At 45.3% G+C, this 22,848-nt stretch overlaps 1 protein-coding gene across 2 annotated transcripts in view; it reads right to left on the bottom strand.

Moving 5' to 3' along the window:
• Positions 1 to 22,052, bottom strand: part of PYGL (glycogen phosphorylase L) — a 40,141-nt gene extending 18,089 nt beyond the window's left edge. The window contains exons 1-9 of one of the 2 annotated variants that reach the window (XM_073350178.2): positions 21,809 to 22,052; positions 20,742 to 21,000; positions 17,582 to 17,683; positions 15,137 to 15,215; positions 13,960 to 14,063; positions 4,014 to 4,145; positions 2,014 to 2,125; positions 1,525 to 1,607; positions 88 to 231 (exon numbers count right to left, since the gene is read on the bottom strand). In XM_073350178.2, the coding sequence (XP_073206279.2) occupies positions 88 to 231; positions 1,525 to 1,607; positions 2,014 to 2,125; positions 4,014 to 4,145; positions 13,960 to 14,063; positions 15,137 to 15,215; positions 17,582 to 17,683; positions 20,742 to 20,984 (999 nt within the window). In that variant the 5' untranslated portion in view covers positions 20,985 to 21,000; positions 21,809 to 22,052. Of the gene's footprint in view, positions 1 to 87; positions 232 to 1,524; positions 1,608 to 2,013; positions 2,126 to 4,013; positions 4,146 to 13,959; positions 14,064 to 15,136; positions 15,216 to 17,581; positions 17,684 to 20,741; positions 21,001 to 21,475; positions 21,761 to 21,808 lie in introns of those variants that run through there. The other variant, XM_073350179.2, reaches the window with a different exon arrangement.
• Positions 22,053 to 22,848: the final 796 nt, after the last annotated feature.

Below are 22,848 nucleotides of genomic sequence, written 5' to 3'. Positions count from 1 at the left end.
AGCCAAAACATTTATGAGGAAGCGGAAAGCATGCTTTCAAACTCAATCATTACAGACTTCACTTGGCCATTATCCCATAACGTTTACCTGATCTGGAAAAGAATCAAATATAGTTCGAACACTTTCTGTGCTTCCAAATTTGGATGCTTTGAAACGTCGGATGATATCCTGGAGGGTGGCAGCCACGACGAAGTACTCCTGCTTCAGACGCAACTCTTTGCCTTCGAAAAACTACAAACAAGAACAGACAGGAATGCTACATAACCTGAACAGTTAAGGGACAGGTGCAATACAAGAAGGGTTTAATTCTCAGTTGGTTTGAGCTTAAATTGATCTGGGTTGCTCTAACCTTACAGCAGTGTGTTACTTTTTGGTTTTGGTATTTCCCCAGCAGCATTTGCAAATTCAACATTGCAGCATTGTGCCAATGCATGAGAATGAAAAACCGAACCTGACTAGAAAGAAGGAAGCTGTCCAGTTTGTTTTCCCTTGCCTTCAGTGAGTGAAATTGCTGAAGGAAAAAGGCAGAAAAAGACGAGAAGAAAGTTCATTTGTAAGGATTCTTTTCAGTGTTATAATCCCTGTGATTGGTTTAACCTGTAGCTACTGACTCCTTGTGCTGAACTGAGGCGGGAAGTAACTCTTCACACTCCTAGGCATACATGAGCAGGGCACCCAGCATGCCTTGCTTGGATGACAGGTCAAATCCCATCCCTGCTGGAGCCAGTTCTCTGCTTTGTTGAGGCAGCTGAAGGGAGTTCTGGCAACGAAGGAAGCCACATAGGAAGCCAAACATATCTTACACCAACATTTTCAAAATCCAGGGCCTAATGTTAGGCTTCCAAACAAAAGTGACCCGATGCCCACGAATATTAGAGGAACAATGAATTTAACCTCATGCCATTTTTTGACCTTGCGTGAGTTCAGCTGGAGCATCAGCCTGACTGGTTTTGGATTTAAGAAGTCTTCCTTAAACCGGATTTGTTGATTTCTCTCTTTAAAAGGGCCTTGTCAGATCAAATTAGTCACACAATTCAGGGTTTATGAAAGACCGCCTTTTACAACACGCATAACTTCATTTCTCTCTTTAAAATTTCGGGTGGTATTTTCGAGTGCCCACATGGATTGAGGAGCACAAGTCACAGCTTTCAGTAGAACTTGTGCTCCTAAATTTCGTAGATGCTTTTGAAACACGCCCCGGCCGCGCTCCCCCCGGCAATGAATATTTTAAAATACTCCTCTGCAGTGTGTGAAACCCCAGCTTCATGTCAGGCTAACTTAAGAAAACCATGAAGTAATGCTGATTGAAACGGCTCAGTGTTTGCTTCCCACAATGCATGGAGGCTCACTGTTCTTTTGTTGGTGTTTTTCTGATATGCCCTCTGCTCCAGTAGTCTGACACGGAGAGCAGGATTAACCCGTTTCCCTGTCTGGGCACGAGGAGGTTTTGATTCAGCTAATTAATCAAACGAACGAGCAACAGGCTCTAGCAGTGAAACCTTTAGCAATTTTTGGATGACTTACATTATCGTTCGGATAGAGGACACGTGATATGTTCTCAGCCAAATTTCTGTCCAAGACGGCTTGAATGTAATCTCCAACGTTAACTACAAGGGAAGGGTTGAGTCAATGCAAGCGCACGTTGCACAAGAGGCTTGATGGGTTGCACGCAGGACAGTTAACAGTCAGAGGAATGACAGAAAGCTGGGGAATCGGACAATAAAGCAACACAAGCTTGACTGTCAAAGTAACGGGCGAGTCAGGAGCAGGCCCAGTTACTGGGCTATTCAAACTGGATCCTTCCTCCTTGACTACCTCCCCCCCGTAATTTCCCTTTACTGTTGGTTAAATAGCAAGTTCCAGTCCTTGTCCCAGCAGCATTCTATCATCCATGTTATTTCACTGCTCTCCCTGGCAGCCCTCCTCCTCCCCGCTCACTCCAAAGCATGCGATCGGCCTCAGATGTGGGGAGATTCAGGACAGAAGTGAATATGTCACAGAAGAGGTACTCACAGTCTCGGAGGTTGAAGTCATTAGGTGCCCGAGCAGACCACAGCCGCATGGTGTTGACAGTGTTATTCATGTATCCAGGCACAGGGGTATCGTAGGGCAAGGCAAGGACCACCTATTACACAGGGGTTACAGTATGACCTGTAGTGAGCCAGATTTGGAGGTCTTTTTTAGAGAAGAAGCTGGAATTAAAGCGTGACTTTGTGCGATATTCCGACTATTCCCAGAAACACAGCACGCCCCTAGATGTGTCAGTCAAGGCTACACACGGGGCCTGACCAAAACCACCTGAAGTGAATAGAAGGATTCCCACTGACTTCAAAGAGCAATGGAACAGGCCCACAGAAAGCATATGTTGAAACGACATGGAATTCAAAGCCCAATGGTGTCAGTAAGCGTCTTTCCACTGACTTCAACAGGCTGTGGATCGGGCCCTTAATAGTCAGTTTGGCACTGCTAATTATACAAAATTATCTGTTGCTCAGAACATTGTTGGGATTCTTTGCTAACTTAAAAAAACCTGAAAAGGTGGCCATAAAAATATGCTTGAAATGTACAAAACTGTTAGAAATAGAATTAGAAAAGCAAGTTGTGGCTAATCAAGTTGAATACTGACTTCTCCTTAAAAAGGGAGAATTTGCAACTAGGTCTCCAACTCCAGCAATAGGAACCACTCATTTACACCTTAAAGGGGGGGGGGCGTAGAATATATTCTAGAAACATGCTCAGGAACATTGCTCCCAGCCCTTATACACCCATTGCAACCATCTAGATTTTGGAAAGTGCTATAATTCAGGACACGGGGTTGGGAGGAAGAGGGGGAGTGTTAGTGTTATGGAAAAACTAATCAGCACTCATCCCCTCCAGCCTGCAAAGAGAAGTTGCTCAGACTTTGATCTGAAGATGGGGTGTCTGGGGAACCCCCAATTTCCCTGCCAGCTCCACACAGACAGATGGCACTGTCAGCACGGGACACTCCATATGGTATCTGCAGGCTGAGCAGTTACCAGCACAGAGGCCTGGTCAGAGGTTTGCCCGTCAGTAGCTGGCTATATATTATGCCAGGGTTGTTTGTGCTCAGGGGTGAAAGTGAAGTTTTCATTCCTACTCCCAGTACTGGGATCAGCCCAGGCTGCAAAGCAAGGGCTAGGAGGCACTTTGAAACGTTTGGTTAAAAGCAGTATTTCTTTGCAAGGCCAGCCTTCGCTCAGCTGTGGTCTCTTAGATGATTATGGTTCGTTTCCTGTCAGCAGCACAAATGTGCTGCATCTCGCAGACTTCTTTTCTGACTACAGTACAGAGAGTCAGTTCATTTCCGTGGACATAAACAGCTGAACAAATGTACAGAAGGATGCTACGATAATACAAATAAACAGACAAGTAATAAAAGAATGCTACTTTACAACCTGCTGAATCTTACTAACTTCGTCCACTTCTACTAATTTCATTAAGTAATAAGATTATTTCTTTTAAGCTTCATGTAGAGTAGTTTCTAAAGAAATATCCTTCTCCACCTCCCCCCAGATGTTTACAGCTTCTTCATCTGGTGGCAGACAGCCACCATAGGACTGCCCCACTTTAAACTGGCCATTAAATGCAGGTGGGACGTTCAAAGCTCTGTAGCAGTTTCCACAGACTTTGTATTTAACTCAAAAGAGGATCCCAGGTTAAGGGGGGGCCAAGAAGAGCTGCAATAGAATTCAGGAGTAATCACAGATTGTCATGTTGAGCCTCCTTGAAGTTTATGGAAGGAATAAATGACCAAGACGTGGGCGCCACCTCAGATTTATCCCCTTTTATACCCTTCCTAAACAGACCACGCTGCTGGCAAGCCACAGTGTCCCTTACACAACAGCAAAGGAACAGCAGACATCGGTTTTCGTGCACTGGAACTGCGAGAAGTTTTCTTTCAGGATAAAATACTCAGTTTCTAGCTGTTTGGAAAAAAAAAAATGCATTTCCTCCTTCAACAGGCCTGTGCATGACCCAGCTCACGTCAGTACCTGCGTATCGACCCACTTCTGTCCACTCTTGGTGTGTTCCACTCTTCCATAAAAGTGGACAGGCAGCATGTACTCGGGACGGGCTTTCTCCCAGGGGTTGCCATGTCTAAGCCAGTCGTCGGCTTCTTCCACCTAGAAGGGGGATAGTTAAACAGAACCATTTTTTACCCCCACCTCATGCAAGGTGAAGCAAACAAGCTAAATGCCACCGTTTGAGCTAATGCAACAAAAACATTTGGGATCAAAGAGGTTATATTTTTAGGGCCTGGAATAGAGAGAGTACATCCAAGTGTTTGGATTGAGTTGTATGGCCCTTCAGGTATGTCTACACTGCAAAGAAAAACTCACGGAGGGGAGTTTCAGAGCCTGGGTCAATGACACTGGCTTGCGAGCCTCAGGCTTTAGGGCTAAATCTAGCAGCGTAGAAGTTTGGGCTCAGGCTGGAGCCTGTACTCAAACCCAGTGCGTGTGTGTGGGGGTGGGTGGGGTGTCTTGGGGCCCAGGCACCAGCTGCTGTTTTTAGCCCTGCAGATCCAGCCCCACGAGCTGGAACCAGCTGACCTGGGCTCTCACTCTGCCGCAGGTTTCTCTCTGCAGCGTAGATGTACCCTACGAAGCCAGGCCCATTAACATAAAAGTAACTTATTCATACGCTTCCCGTTCAGAGAGATCTAATAAGTGGACTCAGGGCAATGATGGGTCAAAGACAATCAGAGAAAAATGCCTCAGTTCTTGCTTCTGATTTAGATACTGGGATGAGGCCTAAACAGCGCAGAAAATTGCAAGGAAGTTACTGACCCCTTGAGAGAATAGGGCTGCTTTTTTGTTCAATGATGATTTTTTCAATATTGAGCACAGTCCTAAGAAAATCTGGGGGGAGGGGATGGGGATTTTTAAAGACATTTGTCCTTCAGATTATTCCTTGGAGCGGTGTGTTTCTCTCAGCATTTGATTCATTTCAGAATGGAACCAAAAACAAAAAAAAAAGAAAAAAGTGGTTTATTTCCCAGTGTTAACAGTGGAAGACAACTCTGCATAGCGCTGGCATGATGCTGAAAACTTAAAATCAAGGATAAGTAGACTCAATATATGCGGACAAGTGGAACTCACTCATCTTTTAGAGAAATGGGACAATTTGCCACTGTGAAAGGGACATGGCAGTTGGGACTCAAAGAATTGGAAGACTGAGTTATGCCAGTTTAGCCTCTACACTGTGTCTTTGTACCGCTCTTACTTGGGACATGGGAGAAGAGGAAGGGAAGTAACAGCTATTTTTACATTTTATTTTGGTAAAAAAAATATATTTTTTTTTTTATAGGGGAGGACTTTTACCCCCCCACTGTCTCTTAATTGAAGCAAACTCTGGGCAATACAATAGCAGCTCACCTTAAGTGATCACTCTCTCGTTACAGGGTGTATGGTAACACCAATCGTTTCATGTTCTGTGTGTATATAAGTCTCCCCACTGTATTTTCCACTAAATGCATCCGATGAAGAGGGCTGTAGCTCACGAAAGCTTATGCTCAAATAAATTGGTTAATCTCTAAGGTGCCACAAGTCCTCCTTTTCTTGTTGGTTTAACTGTGTCACTCAGGGGTGTGCATTTTTCACACCCGCGCAATCTAGTTATACTGACCCAATTTCCTAGGTGCAGACCTTAGACATCCATCTTTCATCGAAAGCCAGTGGAAAGAGGACCCCTATCTCCCATTCATGCCTTTGATAAGCTCCTAAAAAGTTAGGACTAAGCAGATCCTCAGCACACACCCTGCCTCTTGGCCCTCTCATGGGTCATACTTCAAAGGAAGCCCTCCCAAGAGGTCCCCATCTTGGGAAGCCCTAAACTGAAAGGGTGCTGCAGCCATGGAAGGTAAGGGACGGTCTAGTGCCACTGGTATCATGTTTCAGTACCAGATATGGACTAGTCACAGAGCTTGCTTATACACACCAGATGGGATCAGCATAAGACCCTTTAGTGCTCAGCCAGGTACAGCTGAGCTATGTTTAAATAAGGTATTTTACACACAGCACCACCCAGTAGCCGAACAGTTTCATACACTTTATCATTCCATTCCTTCTCCTCTAAATTCTACATTCCCACCATTTAACCTCAAAGACAGCAAGATAGTCTGTTCAATGTATCAGTTCATTAACTGTCTCTAAATCATACTGGTTTTCTAATCACATGACCTGAATGTGTAACATGGTCATCTGGCTGTCCATTAGTTGCAACGACTGACTGCGGTTCACTTGGAATCCTTTTTATTCTGCATCGGCCATCTGTAGAGTTTGTTCCTCAACAATCAACAGAGCAAACTGTAGAAGTTGACAGTTTCTGTTGAACTCTTCATTGTTGCTCTCAATCACATGATCTGGGCACAAAATTCTTTTTCTTTACAACAGCTGGAGTTGTCCATCCATTTTCTCCATTCAATTAGACATGAACACAGTCACCAGATTCTAGACCTGGCAGTTCTCAGAGGAATGTCTATTGTAGAAGTGTTCATAAACACCTTTAGCCTTTTTATTCAACTTTGCTACTCTCTTCATGTCTGTCCACTTTGGAGATGGATTCTTTTCCAAAGTTGGAACAGTAGTTCTAACTTTGGAAAAGAATCCGAGTTGCCTTCCCCTCAGGAGTTGTGCTGGACTATATCCAGTGGCTCTGTTGGTGTCTATCTGTAACTCAGAAGACCAAGGAATGGATCTTCCTTCTGTAGGATTTTCTTGGCTGCCTGTACAGCTCTCTCAGCCTCTCCTTTCACTTGTGCCTAATGTAGGCTGCTACAAAATCATATCTTGTTCAGAAGGACTTGCATTCTGCTGTAGCAAATTGTGGTCTGTTGTCCATCACAGTTGTTCTGGAATACCGAAGTGAGCAAAAGTTCACTTCAGCTTCTCAATAACTATGTCATTCAAGAATATTCCACACTGACCAGGTAATAAGGTCCTCTGAATTTGCATAAATGTGCAGCTCTCTCTTCCAACGTCTCTCTAGTAAGGGTGTTTGTACACTGTATGGTTCAGCATGGTCTCAATTTGATTTGTACTGGATCTTCTCTCAAAAGTCCAATATCAAACTCCCCACTGAGTTCTTCCATCTTTCTCACTAGGCCCATCATGGTTGCCTCGCTGTCTTTGATCACTCACACACAGAATGCAAAGCTTTTATCTTGGTAAGTTTTTCTGTGCAGAACTGGCCCTTGCAGTTCAGAATACCTCCAGGGCAAGCCAGAGAGGCGCCAGATGGGGTTGAAGTTGATTGTAAGTCCCTTCTGAGATGACTGTGATGTCAGTTCCTGAGTCAATTTTGAAGTCAATAATCTTGCTATGAACATTCAGTTTCACTCTCCAGGCAGGCTCTATGTCAGCACAAGCGATAGATCCCAGAAACAATGGCTCTTGATTGTCTGTAATGTGAGCCAACTCCCTGACTGCTTTGGTGCACGAAACAGTTGCATGGAATATGGACATTTAGCATGTATTACACGGTGTGCCTCCGGCTGGACATGCATAATCTCTTGGGATATGACTTTTCCCAGAGCTCGTAGAATTTGTCCCTCTTAGCCTGGGAGTTCTCTCCCCTTGCCTCAGAGGTTTTATGACAACTTAACACTGAAGTGTCTGTTTACAGTTTCTAAGCTCCTTTTCAGTTGCTCTAAGAAGTTTTGCTATCTGCGCAGGTCAGACTGCTTTGCTTTCTGTACTCTCCTTTCAACCGTCACTGCTGTGAGAGGTTTTTCCTTTCTGTTAACCCAATAACCAGCCTCCATCTGATTGTTTTCATGTTTTGCATTCCCCAAAATCAGTTGTGAGCCAATGTACGCAGAGCTCTTATGAAACATTCAACATTTCCCCTGGTTCTTGAATTCTCCGATGAAAACATGCTCTTCCATAAAGTATGCATCAAACATAGCCAGAAGCCTTTCATGGTCATCTGTACTGAAAGGTTTCAGAGTAACAGCCGTGTTAGTCTGTATTCGCAAAAAGAAAAGGAGTACTTGTGGCACCTTAGAGACTAACCAATTTATTTGAGCATGAGCTTTCGTGAGCTACAGCTCACTTCATCGGATCCGATGAAGTGAGCTGTAGCTCACGAAAGCTCATGCTCAAATAAATTGGTTAGTCTCTAAGGTGCCACAAGTACTCCTTTTCTATCTGTACTGAAGTCAGTCACAAAGTCAAAGGATTTAAAGCTCTGCTCTGCTTGCTTCCCCATAGCCCAAATTAAAGATAATACCTCTACATCTCCAGGTTCATTGTGGAGGTTGTGTGCAGTTCAGACTCTTGTGAAATACTGCTTAATCTATCCATTGTGACAGCTTGCTAAAGCTCTCTTGGGCATTGAAGAGTGACAACCTGGCAACCTTTGTTGCGGTTTTCCTTCTATTTCTGTTGTCAATTTACTCCTGACACCATGTCACGTTCCTGTACCAGATATGGCCTGGCTACAGAGCTTGCTTATACACACCAGGTGAGTTCATCATAAGATGATTTAAAATACATAGGAGTAGAGGACAAGACCATGTTAAGACAAAGCAACCAAAGAGTGAGGAACGAATGTCACTATCCTGCTGTTTAACTAAACAGCTCTTTTAATAGGAAAGAAGTTATAAACTGTGCATGCTGAGGAAGGCAGGTTGGGGTGAGGTTCGTTTAAATAAGGCATTTTACACACTGTGCCACCGAGTGGCTGAACATTCCATTACCATTAGTGAAATCATTTGTTCACATGGCTCTTGGATGAGGCTTTTTGGCAGCTGATCTGTAGATGCACAAAGAGCTCCCAAGTTCATTAGCTGGAGAGCCTGATTTCTTTGAGAGAATCCATGCACAGGAGAGTTGGAGAGCCACATTGTTCAGAGCTTTGGGGACAGATTGTCAGAACAGAGGTCTGAAGATTTTCATTAAAAATGCACACTCTGTGAGCTGATGTGCAAACTGGGCATCTAGAATTCTGTGCATTCTCCGGCACAAAGCCTGACTTGCATTTGCAGTTATGGTAACTGCACATGAAAATTCAAACAAACACTTATACCCACACCAGGCACCTATAATCTGACCTTTTCTGTTCACTTTAATTAAAACTAAAAGACTATAATAAGAAACACTTAGGAAATCTTTACATGGTTGTATGTTTAATTTCATGCAACACCAACCAGTAAAAGACTTTATTTCAAGTTTAACATCCCAGTAACTGCTCATGTTGACAATCATGGGTTAGCCTGGGCATCTCTGTTTTGTAATCTCTACATTGAACCCTGGTTATCATTTGCAAGATCTTCAGTTAATGATTTCCCCAATTTCAACAACTCAGTTGCTTAAAAAAAGATGTTGAAAGCCAGGTCCTCCACAACAATGCAAGACCTTATAGCTCCAAATATATCAGAGTATTTTTAGAGCTATAAGAGCACCGGAGCTCCATGAGAGGCAGATGACCATTGACGGAGAAGCGTTCCTTCTAATATGCTTTTTTCCAGACAAAGATGATTACAATAGTCTAAGACCAGATCTGTTTACAAGGTAATTGGTTCCCTGTCCGCTCACTAACTCAACTGGATCTTGTGAGTGTGATGAGACAGGAATAGATTTAATAAGAATTTAAACCTCATCCTGGAGACCTGCTAATGAAGCAGGTTGGCACCTCAGTGAAGAAGTGCTGCTAAACGGAAGACTATAGATTAGACACTGCCTTAATACTGCTGAATGAGAGCTATAGAGGAGACAGCCATTATGTACAGGTCATAGGAGTAGAGGACAGGACCATGTTAAGACAAAGCAACCAAAGAGTGAGGAAGAAAAATCATTGCCCTGCTGTTTAACTAGCAGATCTTTAATAGGAAAGCAGTTAAAAACTGCACGCTGAGGAAGGCTGGCTGTTCATAGGATTAGTCACTGTTCCCTTTCCATGAGTCAGATGGAATTCTGTATAATCAACTGCAGGGCGGATAAGAGCCCAGGCCAAACATGCAATGTTGGCTACACTTTAAAATAAATATATATTTACACACACACGCGCGCGCGCGCGCACCCTCCAGGACCATTAGAAGAGTTGGATACCACAGATTTGTGCTAATAAAGGAGAGTTTCAGATTACAGCTCCAGATGAAAGCTTATTGACAACACAAAAGAAATAAAAGATTGGAGCACTGCAGATGGAAGAGAACAGCTAGGCCTGTCACAAAGAAAGAGGACTTTCCCAGTTTGTGAAGAGCCAGAAACCTGGGCCCATAACCCAAAGGTCTGAAACTGTCCCCTGCTAAGAATGGGCACCTTTGAGCTCAGAAGCCAGGAAAGAACGTCCTTTCTTGGGGGATGGGTGGGACTGGCCTAGGTCTTTCCATCTCAAACCTACATGACCTCTTTTCCACTCAGGCCAGTGTGCGCTGATATTTTGCCCCTGCAAGTGCATCTACCTTTCTCCCCGCCACAGCTTTCTCCTTTATGGGGAGAAAGAGGGGGGCTTCTCTGTCTGCCAGAGCCCCAAGGATCTTCTCCTTTCCCTCCTTGTGGTCCTGGGTCACAACAATTCTTCTGTTGGGGGGGGGTATCAGTCAGTCAATGTTGCTCCTCAGCCATGTAAAAGTAACTCTTCCCCTGCCCCAGGAAGAGGTGCACTGCCATTATCACTCTTCCAATTCTACCCCAAAGAGCATGAGACCCCAAATTCAATCCCTGCATGGGTGGGTGCAGCTTCCAGTGAGGTCAGTGAGATTTATGCCTTTTTATATGAGGGCTCAATTTGGCCCCAGGACTACAAATGGCTTCTCTGGCATGACAGTGCCACAACTAGGCACCTTCCTTTGGTGCCATTCCTCCACAGCACACTCCTAACCAAACCCCACAGTTTACAGCTACACATGGGCATCTAGCTGCACTTTCACTGCAGTGGGCGCACAGGTTTCAAATACGGGCAAAATCAACGAGCCATTTATCATTCAAATGCTGCAAAGTTCAACAAGGAAACGTCTTTTGACGGCCTGGAATATAATTTCAGAGCAGCGAGGCAGGAACACCTCAGCCTGGTCAGTCGCTGCTGAACAAACTATTAGTCTGGGTGAACTCAAAGGGCCCATTGTTTCTCCGTGCAACGCAGCTATGCCAAGATATGCTGTAAACAGATTAGTATTCTGCAAGCACCAACAAGTCAATGTTACCAACCTACAATACTGGCATCCAATCAGAACTGCATTTTTCATTTACTAAGGCGTTTCGTGCTTTTAGGGCCGACCCTGCGTAACAGAGAGAAGGCGGGTTTTGTGGTTAAGGTACTGGACGGGACTCGGGAGACCTGGCTCCATGTCCTGGCTTTGCCATGAACTTCTTGTGACCTTAAACAAGTCATTCAATCTCTCTGTGCTGCAGCTCCCCATCTGTAAAACAGAGATGGTACTTCCTTTCTGCCACCCTTTACAGCTTTAGATATACAAGGCAGACAGACTCTTCAGGGCAGGGACTGTCTCTTACGGGATGTGTCTCCATACAGTGCCTGTTACAATGGGGCCTGTTATGACTGGGCCTACAAATTTACCCTGACTGTGAGCTCAACTGCTAAGAGTGAGTGAAAGTTCAAAATTGTCACAATGACTTCTTATATAAAATTGTTTAAAAGAAGGATGCAAAAAGGAGAGAAAAACAGATGTAATTTAGAAAGGGTTTTACGAATGCCACTCAAGGACTGTGTTAAAATTGTAACTGGTAAGGTTAAAAATATCCCAAAACTGGTGCGTCCAAAATTAGGCCTATTTGGTGAACAAAGTAATGAGAAGATGGAGTATTCCATCCACCACTCTGTTTCAGGGTTCTCACAAAGAGAAGACTATTGGGGAAAGTTAGTAAAAGCAGCAGCTATCTGCCAACAAACACTGCAGCAAGCCTTATCATGGCTGCCACCCACACCATCCCCTGGGACCTTGGACCTTCTTTGTCCTAATCCTGAGAGATGTCCTGATCAGACCAGGCGACAGAGAAGGACCCAGATGACATTGTCACTGGCTAAATTCCAACCACCACCTGGGAAGTGAGACTTTGTCCCCTTTCCCCTTCAGTGTGTCCTTCTTCTCTCTCCTCTTGCCTTCTGTTTAATAAGAGTCTCGCTTAGCCAGCCAAGACTGCGTATTTTACAACATTGCTGTAAGCATTTGACCAGAGTTGCAACTAAAAGCAATGCCATAAACATATTTGCCCATTCTTGGAGGGGCTGATAAGTCTTCTGGGCCTGTGTTTTTCCAGCAGGGAGATTGCAAGCGAAAGTCAACGTCAGAGACAGAATCTGCATTTTCTATCTTGGCTGTTCTTTGCTTTTCCCTTTTATGGTTGTTTTGCCTCATCTTCCAGGAGGCTGGATTGGGGTTTAAACAGCAAGGACAGCTCCAGCCCATCTCAACAAACTTGTGTTTCTTCACCAAAAAGGACAGTTATTACTATCTAAGACATTGTCGAACAAAAGTGGGAGGGGTTTATTTCTTTTAAAAAAAAACCTCTCTAGCTAAAGGAAACAAGGGATGTTGTTAAAATGAAAGCCTTATTTAATACTTGACATTTCAAGTGATTAATCTTCAGTAAAAGGTTATAAGGATTTTTAATAGCATGTTTGCCATGGTACTAAGCAGGCTAAGGTCCCCGAATACCAAACCCTGAACCTAGTTTCAAACTCGTTCATGTTGGACAATGACTGGATTATGTTAATACCTTTGACCCTGGCTCAAATATTTCATCTGAATCAATGCAACAGGCCCCGATTTCAGTCAGGATCCCTAGATATGACTGGAATACCAACCACACGCTCCCCAGCAAGCTAGATTTAAAAGCTGCCACACGCTCCCTGCGTTCTATAACATTTTGGTGGGGCAGGCTGGAATCTAAGGTAGCTTCATTTAGGCGTTAAATAGTGACTGAATGACTCCGGTATTAAAAAAAAGAAGCCAGAAGCCTGGGTGGTGTTTATTTGGATATTAAATTTCATGTTCGCCCCAGTGGTCAGCGAGCAGCTGATATCTGTATTGACACCATGGCTTCAACATTGTACTACTGTCAGGGGGAAGCCAGGGGAGGCACTTTGAAATCATGGGAGGAGCAAGTTGGTTAGATGATTCTGAAAAAAAAAAAGTGTGTATTGTGTATTTGATTTTGATAGGCTGAATTCCAAGCATCCCAGCCTGTCCCCTGGCTATCGTTAAATACATCCTGAAAACTCACCTTCTTACGCAGCTGAAACTTTAATAATTCTAAATTAAGCACATGTTTTTGCAACCGTAGAAACTTCAAATTTAGCATTTTTTTCCTCAAGGCTTAAGATCCCATACACTAGCCATTTAATGTAACAGCATGGAGTGCGGCCTGTCAATGCATCGGGTTAAATACAAACACAAGGGCAGGTACACTTTGGTTTTGGTCCACTGAGTTATTAAGTGGGTGGCTGCAGAAGGGTGGGTAGAAAGGATTCTCTCTCTGTATTGACAGACATGGAAGAAAGAGGCAACATAATCCCCACTTAACCATCACAAATAGTTTTGGTTTTTGTTTTGCTGGAGGAATGACCTCTCTTTCCCCATGTTACAAGCAGGAGAGTAACTCATATTTTAGGATTTGAGGCATACTTATCCATAAGTCAACTGCAGGGGGAGGGATTTCGAAGAGCTTTTACATTTTCCCTGGGGGACTGGGAACACCCTCCTCCCCCAAATAAAATTCAAATTTCAGACTTTCAGGGCATGTTTCTCCAGTTAACAGAACACTGCATCTTGTATTGGCTCCCCTAAATGCAGCTTCACTGCCTAAATTAATCTAAACCAAGAGATCTAAAGTACTCAAACTTGGACAACATGTGATAAATGGGACAAAACATCTGAAGTGACCCATGACCCCAGTGTCGGTGTTTAAAGGAAGCACATTCTTTGCTTCCACAAGGTGGGGAGGGAAACAGCAGGGTTTGGCTTAGGTGTACCTGCCATCCATCTCGGATCTTCTGGTTGAAGATTCCATATTCATATCTGATGCCATACCCGTATGCAGCAAGCCCAAGTGTTGCCATTGAGTCAAGAAAGCAGGCTGTTAAGGATAGACAATTTAGGGACATATTTAGTGAAATTTCCCATTATGGTTTCATCAGCCCCTGAAAGTGACAAGCTTACAAAGCAGCCCAAATATAAAAAAACAGAGCTCCCTACTTCGCGCTAAGTTGAATGGTACATTTACGCAGCATGCATATGCAGGCATGGCTTAGAGACCGTCAGTTAATCTCTTTTCCATTCCACATCTTCCTATTGCTCCAACTCCTTGTCTGCATAACACACAACACCACATGCTGCCTCCCCCTTTGTGTATGTGGCTCCAACCCCATGCCTGGCACACCACACGTGCCACCTCCCATGCTAGGGAAACAAGTACTCTGAGGACTAAAGAAACACCAGTTGAAAGCAGGTGTGGATGGGAGTCAAGATACAGTTGGCCTTGGAGAGCATTCTGAGTAGACAATGAAGCCCAAGGTTAATCTGATGCTCAAGCAACTGGGGGATCATCACTGGGGTCTGGAAGTCAGTCCTGCTTTCTTTTCCATCAGACCCATATGCAGCCCTGCACTAATATAAGCCAAGAGTATCAAAGTCCGTCCCTCCCTCCCGCGACACGCACCTTCCTCCTAAATAGTCCTGTACTATAAACAGCATTTGCAGGGCCACTGGTTCAAAAATAGCAAAGTTATATCTGCATGGTTGTTATCCTATTATTCAGCCAGCGTGTCTATTTTCTGGAGTCAACATTTTGCAAGTTACAGCCAGGCACTAATAGAAAAGGGGAGATAGCTTCTGTGCAGAAGAGGCCAGACTGAAGAGGACAGGTGGAGTCCAAGAGCGAAACAGACTATATTTAAACTATTTGGCAGACAGCTTAGTGAATGAAAGGAAATCATCATTTTTATTAGGGGAGGGGTGTGAGGGAAAGGCAGGGAGATCACATAGATGGGACAAATTAGTGCCCTGCATATTAAACTCATTTCCCTACCACCAGCATTGTCCACAGTGTTCATACTACAAGAAGGCATGACCATTTAATTTACACTTATAATTAGGTACTACCACAATGCAGGCAGACAAGTGCTCCTTGCGTTCATGGGACTCACTTACCAGCCAGTCTTCCAAGACCTCCGTTGCCAAGGCCAGCATCCTCTTCAATGTCCTCCAGCTCTTCTATATCCAGCCCTAGCTAAATACAGACAGAAGAGAGACGAGCTCTGTGCTCTTGAAACCAAGTGGCAGAATGAACATTTACAATACCACTCTGCCACGAGGGAGAAACACAGGAGTTAAGATGCAAACAGAGCTATTGGAAAGAACCCATTTACAAGGAGCTCTGAACACAATTAATTCAGCACTGCACCGTCATCCCTTGTTACTATCCTGGCAGGCAGGTGCTCAAGAAGGAACTTGTTTATTGGATTCCAAGCTTAACCAGACTCATCTCTGCAGCTGCGACAGTGAATTTCCCCCAAAGCACCTTTGGTCCTCTACCCTTTCCAGGCACTGTGGACAATAGCAACATAAGCCCCTCAACCCCAGCCCACTTGCACTTTTTGTTCTTGAAACAAAGAGCTGATTTATATAGCACCTTTCACCTGAAGGTGCCAACATGCTCATCAAAACTTCACAATATAGAAGAGAAACATTTCGCCCACCAGTGAAACACAGCTACCTTTGGAGGATGGTAACCACCTATAACAAGAGCACTACACAAGAGATCAGGATGTTAAATGAAGAATAGCTGATCCACCTGAAACTACTAGAGTAGCTAAGTATGAAAAGCATCAAGACTTTATTGGTTGTTAGCCAGGATACCAGGCTAACACCTATTCTTCCAAAGAGTGCCAGGGAATTTTAATGGTCTTAAGCTGTCAGGACATTGGTCTTAGATCTCACTCAAAAGACAGTGCCCCCAGAAGCACAGTGCCCCCTCATACCTGGCTGTGGCATTGCTTTATTTCTGGCAGTATGTGTCACATATACTATACCACTTTACAATTTTTGTGAAGGTTTCCCATCCAAATACAGACTAAATCTGATCCTGCATTGCTTATACCCAACAAGGTAACAGCTCAACTCATGGTACATACCACGAAGAAGTTTTGGGACACTGGAAATGAATTCTAACACTGAATTTTGCTAGGCATTTTTGGGTAGATAAGTTGCTGTGCCTACGTATAGAAAATTTTTGAAAATGCTGTACTCTGTATGAAAACTCTGAAAGACGTTTATGCCACATGAAACTAGGCCTACCAATATATGGGGCAGGGACCTAGCATTTGCACTAGAGTACAGTTATATTTCAGCATTACATTTTACAAAGAGACTTCTTTAGATACTACAGAAAATCCATGTAAGTTAGCACCTACTGCTAGTTAAATTATTAATTTTTAGGTATTGAAAAAACCCAAAGAATATTTTATAAAATCATTATTACTCAGTTCATACCAACAATCATCAAATACCACAGCTGAAAATTTCTCAGAATAAAACCTTACAGGTCCTACCATCCATGTAACAAAAAACACATTTAAATAATATCTTCTCCAATCAACCAGAACAGTACATGCCAGTAACTCCAGAGGTATATTAGCATAAGCTGTATTTGAACAAAGAATCTAAACACATTCCTCTCCGAAAACAAGGCCCTCACCTTACTGCTATTCTCTTTGCATTGTGAAAGAGTGCAGTATAAGTGAAAAATTCAGAAATAAACGCGTTTCAAAAGGAGAGCCGTTTGTCTGAAGAATATCCCTCCTGCTGTGTAACTGCTTAAAAATGCTATGCACTAGAGAGCATACTGTTAACAAGAGTACAAGGGCAGCAAAGGGCAGAATGGAATAAAGCCACTTTCAAAACTTTGGAACAACAGTAGCGGTTGTTCAACGACGAATGGTGGAGCAAAGCCAAGCCATGAGTGACCAAGATAACCTTGGTCCACTGGTGCGGATGGAGTTACGCCTCGTTACACGAGGGAGGAACTTGGCCCAAAGTCTTGGAATATTATGCTCAAAACACGGACTAATTTAATGTTAAGGTTTGGAGCTCTGCTAGTGAGCAATCAATGTACAGCATGCCTCCATTTTACTGAACAATCATGAGTCACTCTGGATTTAGAGAGCACTTAACAGTTTACATATATGCTCGTTAGCTAAAAAGTAACTATTATACACCACTGACTCTGCGACCAGCCCACAAGCCTCAAACAGCAGTGACAAGTAACGTTTCTGTTCCTGTGAAAAGGGGAAGTCGAATTTTACACCAAGAGGTTTATTCTAATGCTGAAATTTTGTAAATTCAGTAACATCCTGTCAACCGATAGTGCCAAAAGCATAGGAATTTCCTTATGTAGCCAACACCCACTGAACACCCAGTCAGTTAACATTCTTCCAAGACCTTTACGTTGGCCATTTAGGACTGTGTCTATCAATTGACTTCTTGGTCTACAATATTCTCTCCCTCCACCCCCCACCCACCCCGGTGCCAAAAACAAAACAAAAACCCCTAATGACTAAATATTACTCCGCTAAACCACAATATAGACACACTTACCTGATAAATTGCCTCATCACAAGCATTCTGCAATCCAAGGTTTATCATGGTGTTCTGTAAGGTGCGGCCCATATAAAATTCCAGAGAGAGATAGTAAACTCTCTGAAACAAAGAAAAATGAAAGCAAATCTTACTGAAACATGTAGAAACAGTCTCCTCAAAAACGTTCAAGATCTGGAAACATTATTTTGGCATCTTCTAAATCCAAGAGTAATAAAACCAGCTTACATCATCAAAAGGACTCAAGTCTTTGTTAAGGTAACACCTTGAGTAGAAAATCCTGATTATTAGCTGATGCCTTGATTTAAAATAAGCACGGCTTTAAAAATTCATAAGCCACTTTGGGCAGGGGGTGAGGGATCCTAACCCACTGATTTCACTTTTTAAAAAAAGGTGTTTTCAGCCTTTAGGATTGTAGCGATAACCCCATGCAGCACTCTCTTCCTGAGTCTGCAGACAGACTGCTTCAGGCCTTATGTGCTGTACATGTAACCAAAGGAAAGGCTGGAAATAGGGCGGATGCTGGGAAAAAAAATTATAAAGTATGCCATGCAACAAGATGGAGGAAAGGCCTAACTACCTCCAACCCTGTGTTCTACACCCTCACTGCTAGTTTTAAACAATTAATGCTCACACAGGGAGAAGAGAGGGGCATGGTAGGTCCAGGGTGGAAGAGGTTGAGTTTTGTTTGAACAAGTGATCAGAACTCCTCCAAGAGCCTTAACCTGTGACCGACAGTTTCATTGCATCAATGGGAGAGGTGCATGTTCAGATCAGGGGCAGCATGTGGCCCTATGTCTATTTATGAAACCGAGTTAAAATGTAAACGAAGCAGACATTTCAAATTAAACCAGGCTTTAGAAACGCCAAACAACTGACCTGACTCTGATGCACAGAGTGCTTTCAAGAGCTACTCCTGCTTCCTGAACAAAACATCTAGATAGAATCTCCCTTGATGCAAATATTCTAAATAATAGAAGTCTTTGTTCCCTGAAATTTAATTTCCTCCAAGGATTATTGTGTTTATTGCAGTAGTGCTAAGAGACTCTAGTCAGGGATCATGGCTCTACTGCGCTAGGTGCCGCACAAATGACTCAAAGAAAGACTTGTTGCCCTGCCCCAGAGAGCTCACAATCTAGGACTGTAACAATATGTAACAGATGGGAGGGAAGGTAACAGTAAAGACAAGTACATTTGCATAAATGGTCACAGTGGTCACAGCTACATGCCACTCGAGCCAATGGCTGCTAGTGATCTGTGGGCATCACAGCAGAGGTTGGGTTTAAGGAGGGATTTAGAAGAGGAGAAGGTGGCAGCTTTGTGAATGTTGACGGGGGGGGGGGGGGTCCCTTCCACATGTAAGCCACAGTGTGGGAAAGAGCGCAAAGGTACCTGTCGAAAAGCAGACATATGAGAAATCATCATTGGCTGAGAAAGGTGGGGTCAGCCTTGTGATAAGTAATTAGACTTGATAGATTGGGAGGGGCTTTCAAATGATGTCACAAACAGGATTACTGTTTAATCCACTAGCAAGCACTGTTCTGTGTTCAATATAAACCAAAGCGGACAAGCAATGACCCTAGAGGAATGTTAAGCCAATTCACTTGAGACTGCTTGAGCTTTTTACTTCAGTCCCACTTCCTTCTCAGAGGAGCCTGAGGGTTCAGAGGATGGACATTTCACACCTGGTCATGCGATACATGAGTTCTCAACCTCCTCCACTACAGTGCTCCTAGTTCCCACAAGTACCTAAAGTCCCTGGGTCTCCATGAAGTACATGTATCTACTCTAGAAAATTTTGAATTACAGGGCCTGGGTTTTCCTAGAAAAAATGCAGTCTGTATGAGCAATGCTGCAGACCACAGGAAGCACTACACAAGTCTCTTGGGATATGACAGTTGTCGATTACCTTTTAAATTTTGATTACACATGTTCTGCACTTTTTGGTTTCTTATTGCCACATTATAAGGATCAGAGTTAAGAAATACAGCCAGGGAGTAAGAAAGGTGTACTTTGGCTTGACTGTCTTCTTCAGTTGAAGTTCAGAGCAATAGAAGAAAGTGAGAGTTATATATAAACAATTGTGAAGGACAGCTAACATGGCACTTTCACAGAGTCATAAAAAGAGGCTCCTTATACTTTTGCAATGGCTCATGTAAAGTATTCCTAAAAGGCTCAAAGGAAGTTTTAAACTCTAGTAGTAAAGCACGTACAGCTTTGAAGTTCTGTCACTGCCAATTAATTTTGCTTTTATTTTGAGCTGACTCTGACCTTTTTGATCCCTTAAACTAATTTACCCTAAAAGGGTTTCCGGATATTTGTTGGTCAGCCAGACCCACTGGACAATACAAAAGGGGGGCAGGAATACACAGGAAGAAACGCTGCAATACAATACAGCAAACACTTTCTTTCCAAGCACTGGATATTGGTGTTTGCAGCCAAGTTTTGTTCAACTAGCAAAACAAGTTAAAGTGGCCTAGTTTGTTTAAACCCAGTTCCTGGAATCAGGGACAAATGAGGAAGCAGACACGTCTCCCCCTAAAAACACCTAGTTCCAGCTGAATGCAAAGCAGGAGCAAGGGGAGATTTAGCAAGGTTTGCTCATGAGGAGTTTAAGATGGGAAAGTAATGTCTCCTCCCAATCTCCAGCATCTAGTCAGGGCTTCCCCATGCCAGACATGAAGTAGCCTCCCCACTCCTGAACCTTGGGAGGGTCTTGAGCATAGGTACGGGACCAAGAGGCGTGGCAGCACCCCCGGCCTAAAGTGGTTGCCGTCCTATACAGGTTGTGCAGTTTGGTTCGATGGCTCTCAGCACCCCCACTATACAAGTTACTCCTGGTCTTGAGTCAGAAGCTACTCACCCTTCCCATAACTTGAGGGATTTATACAGCTATGTCCCCGCTTGGGGACCTGCCCAAGGAAGCGGTCCCAAACTCACAGTGCCTTCCCCCTCCCCACTGTGCCTTGCACACCACTATGCTCCCCTTGGCCCTTAGCTTCCCACCTACTGAGCAGCCCTCCCTGGTGCACATCTGGGGCTTGTGTACCCCTGGTGATCCTGGACTGGGTTCCCTGTACCTGGGGGACCTACCCGCCAGCTGCCAGCAGCCCCAGTGCAGCCCCACCCCCCGCCCTGACATGGGGCCTCCCCAGCTCACCTTGGGGTCCTTCTCGTAGTAATACTGCTGGGTGCGGATCCACCTGCCCACCAGGTGGTCGCGCACAGTATGCGCCAGGGCGAAGTAGTAGTCGCGGGGGGTGGCCACATTGCGGTCCTTGACCAGGGTGAAGTGCAGGTGCCGGTTGAAGCCCTTCTTCAGCTCGGCCACGTTCTCCACGCCCACGATCCCGCGGATGCTGATCTGCTTCCTCTTCTCCTGGTCGGTCAGTGGGCGCGACATCTCCCTGGGCCCGGGGCTGCGGGGGCAGGATGCACGCTCAACACGGGCTCCTCCCCTCCCTGGGGTGCACACAGCCGGCAGGGAAAGGGGGCCCAGGGTGCTTCTCCCCCACCCCACAGGGGCTGGAGACAGGACCCCTCGCCACCCCACTGGGGAAGGGAGGGTGATCCAGGGAGGGGACCCCCCCCGCCTATAAATGGGGGAGCACCCAGGTATAGAAAAGGGTCGCATGCACAGGGCAGGGCTGGATGGTGAGTGGGGACCCTCAGCCCCCTCCAAGGGGTGCACGCAGGGTGGTTTTGGGGGGGCGACCCCCTGCGCCCCTATCCATAAGCGGGGTGGGGGCTGTGGGGCGCGCAGGGGGGCAGGGAGGGGAACCCCTTTCCCGCCCGGGGGGGGAGGCGGGCGGGCCCCAGCGCTCCCCGCAGGACGGGGCGCAGGGGGGCGCCCCCCGGGGAGGGATGCTCAGCGCGGGGCCGGCGGCCACCTACCCGCTCTCGGGGCGGCTGCTCGCGCGTCTGCCGGGGCTCGGGGAGCGGCGCCCGCCGGTATTTATAGCCCGCGGTTGGCTGCGGCCAGCGCCGCTCGCAGCCACTCCCGGCCGGGGCTGGCGGGTTCCTCTCCCGGGGGCGGGGGCCGGCGGCCGGCCCCGCGCTCTGCAAATAGCCTCCTCCCGGGGCCGGCGGCAGCGAAACCCGCCCAGCCGGTGCCTGCAGGGCGCAGCCGCCTGCACAGACCCACCCTGGGCTCTGGGGCGTGTTGGCTGAAGGCCCCCGGGGCTGCAAACGGGGCAGGGCGGCCTGTTTGCAAGGACTTAGCCTCACCTGGGAGCCTGATCTGTGGCTTTGGGGGCTGGATTTGAAGGGGGAAGGCAAAAATAGGGTTTGCAGCCAGCTCAGCTGCAGCAGCCTCGGCTATGGACTTTTGTCTCCCTGTGACATTAACAAACAACTTGCGGCTTTATGAGGCCCTCCCTTCCAGGCGCTCTTTGCAAACGGGTCAGTGCACCGCCTCCCTGGCGCACAGGAAAGTGAATCAGCCCGACGCTGTGGAGGAGCGGAGTGTTTCTTCCAAAACAAGAACTGCCGGCTGGATTATTGCTGACCTGGGCTTCTTGCCAGCGTAGCCAAGCAGGAGAGGAAGGAACAGAGGGGTATAGTTCTGAAGAAGAGCCCGGTGTAGCTGGAAAGTTTGTCTCGCCACCAGAAGCGCTGCAGCAATAAAAGATATTCGCTCACCCACCCTGTCTCTGTAAGAGCCTTGGAAGGGATTTATCTCCATGTTCTGAAATATTAAAAATCAAATCTTCGCCCAGAGCTACAATATAAGGAAAGAAACATCAACGCTCCCTCTTAGCAAAAAGAAAAGGAGTACTTGTGGCACCTTAGAGACTAACCAATTTATTTGAGCGTGAGCTACAGCTCACTTCATCAGATGTTTACCGTGGAAACTGCAGCAGACTTTATATACACACAGATGCATTCCGATGAAGTGAGCTGTAGCTTGCGAAAGCTTATGCTCAAATAAATTGGTTAGTCTCTAAGGTGCCACTGGGCCTCCCATTTCTGTTTATAATTGATCTGCGTCTTTAACTCCCATTTAAATTGATGTGAAAACACTACAAGGCCTGGTTCTTCTTGGTTTATAGATGAACAACATACCCCCATATCTCAGTGTCTGTCCTTGGACCCGTTAACCTTTTACCCCCAGATTATGTATTCCTTACGCCACCCGTTCCTAAACTGAATTTCGTACCTCTTGATAATCTGTACTTTATTGCCTGATAACCAGAAACTTCTATGCTTAAACTCTGTACCGTTTTCTTTTTACTTCAACATCATCTTAAATAAAATTATTATACACC

The sequence above is a fragment of the Lepidochelys kempii genome, chromosome 6, assembly GCF_965140285.1.
Source record: "Lepidochelys kempii isolate rLepKem1 chromosome 6, rLepKem1.hap1, whole genome shotgun sequence".
Classification (NCBI taxonomy): domain Eukaryota; kingdom Metazoa; phylum Chordata; order Testudines; family Cheloniidae; genus Lepidochelys; species Lepidochelys kempii.
This window is presented reverse-complemented; position numbering and strand designations above follow the sequence as displayed.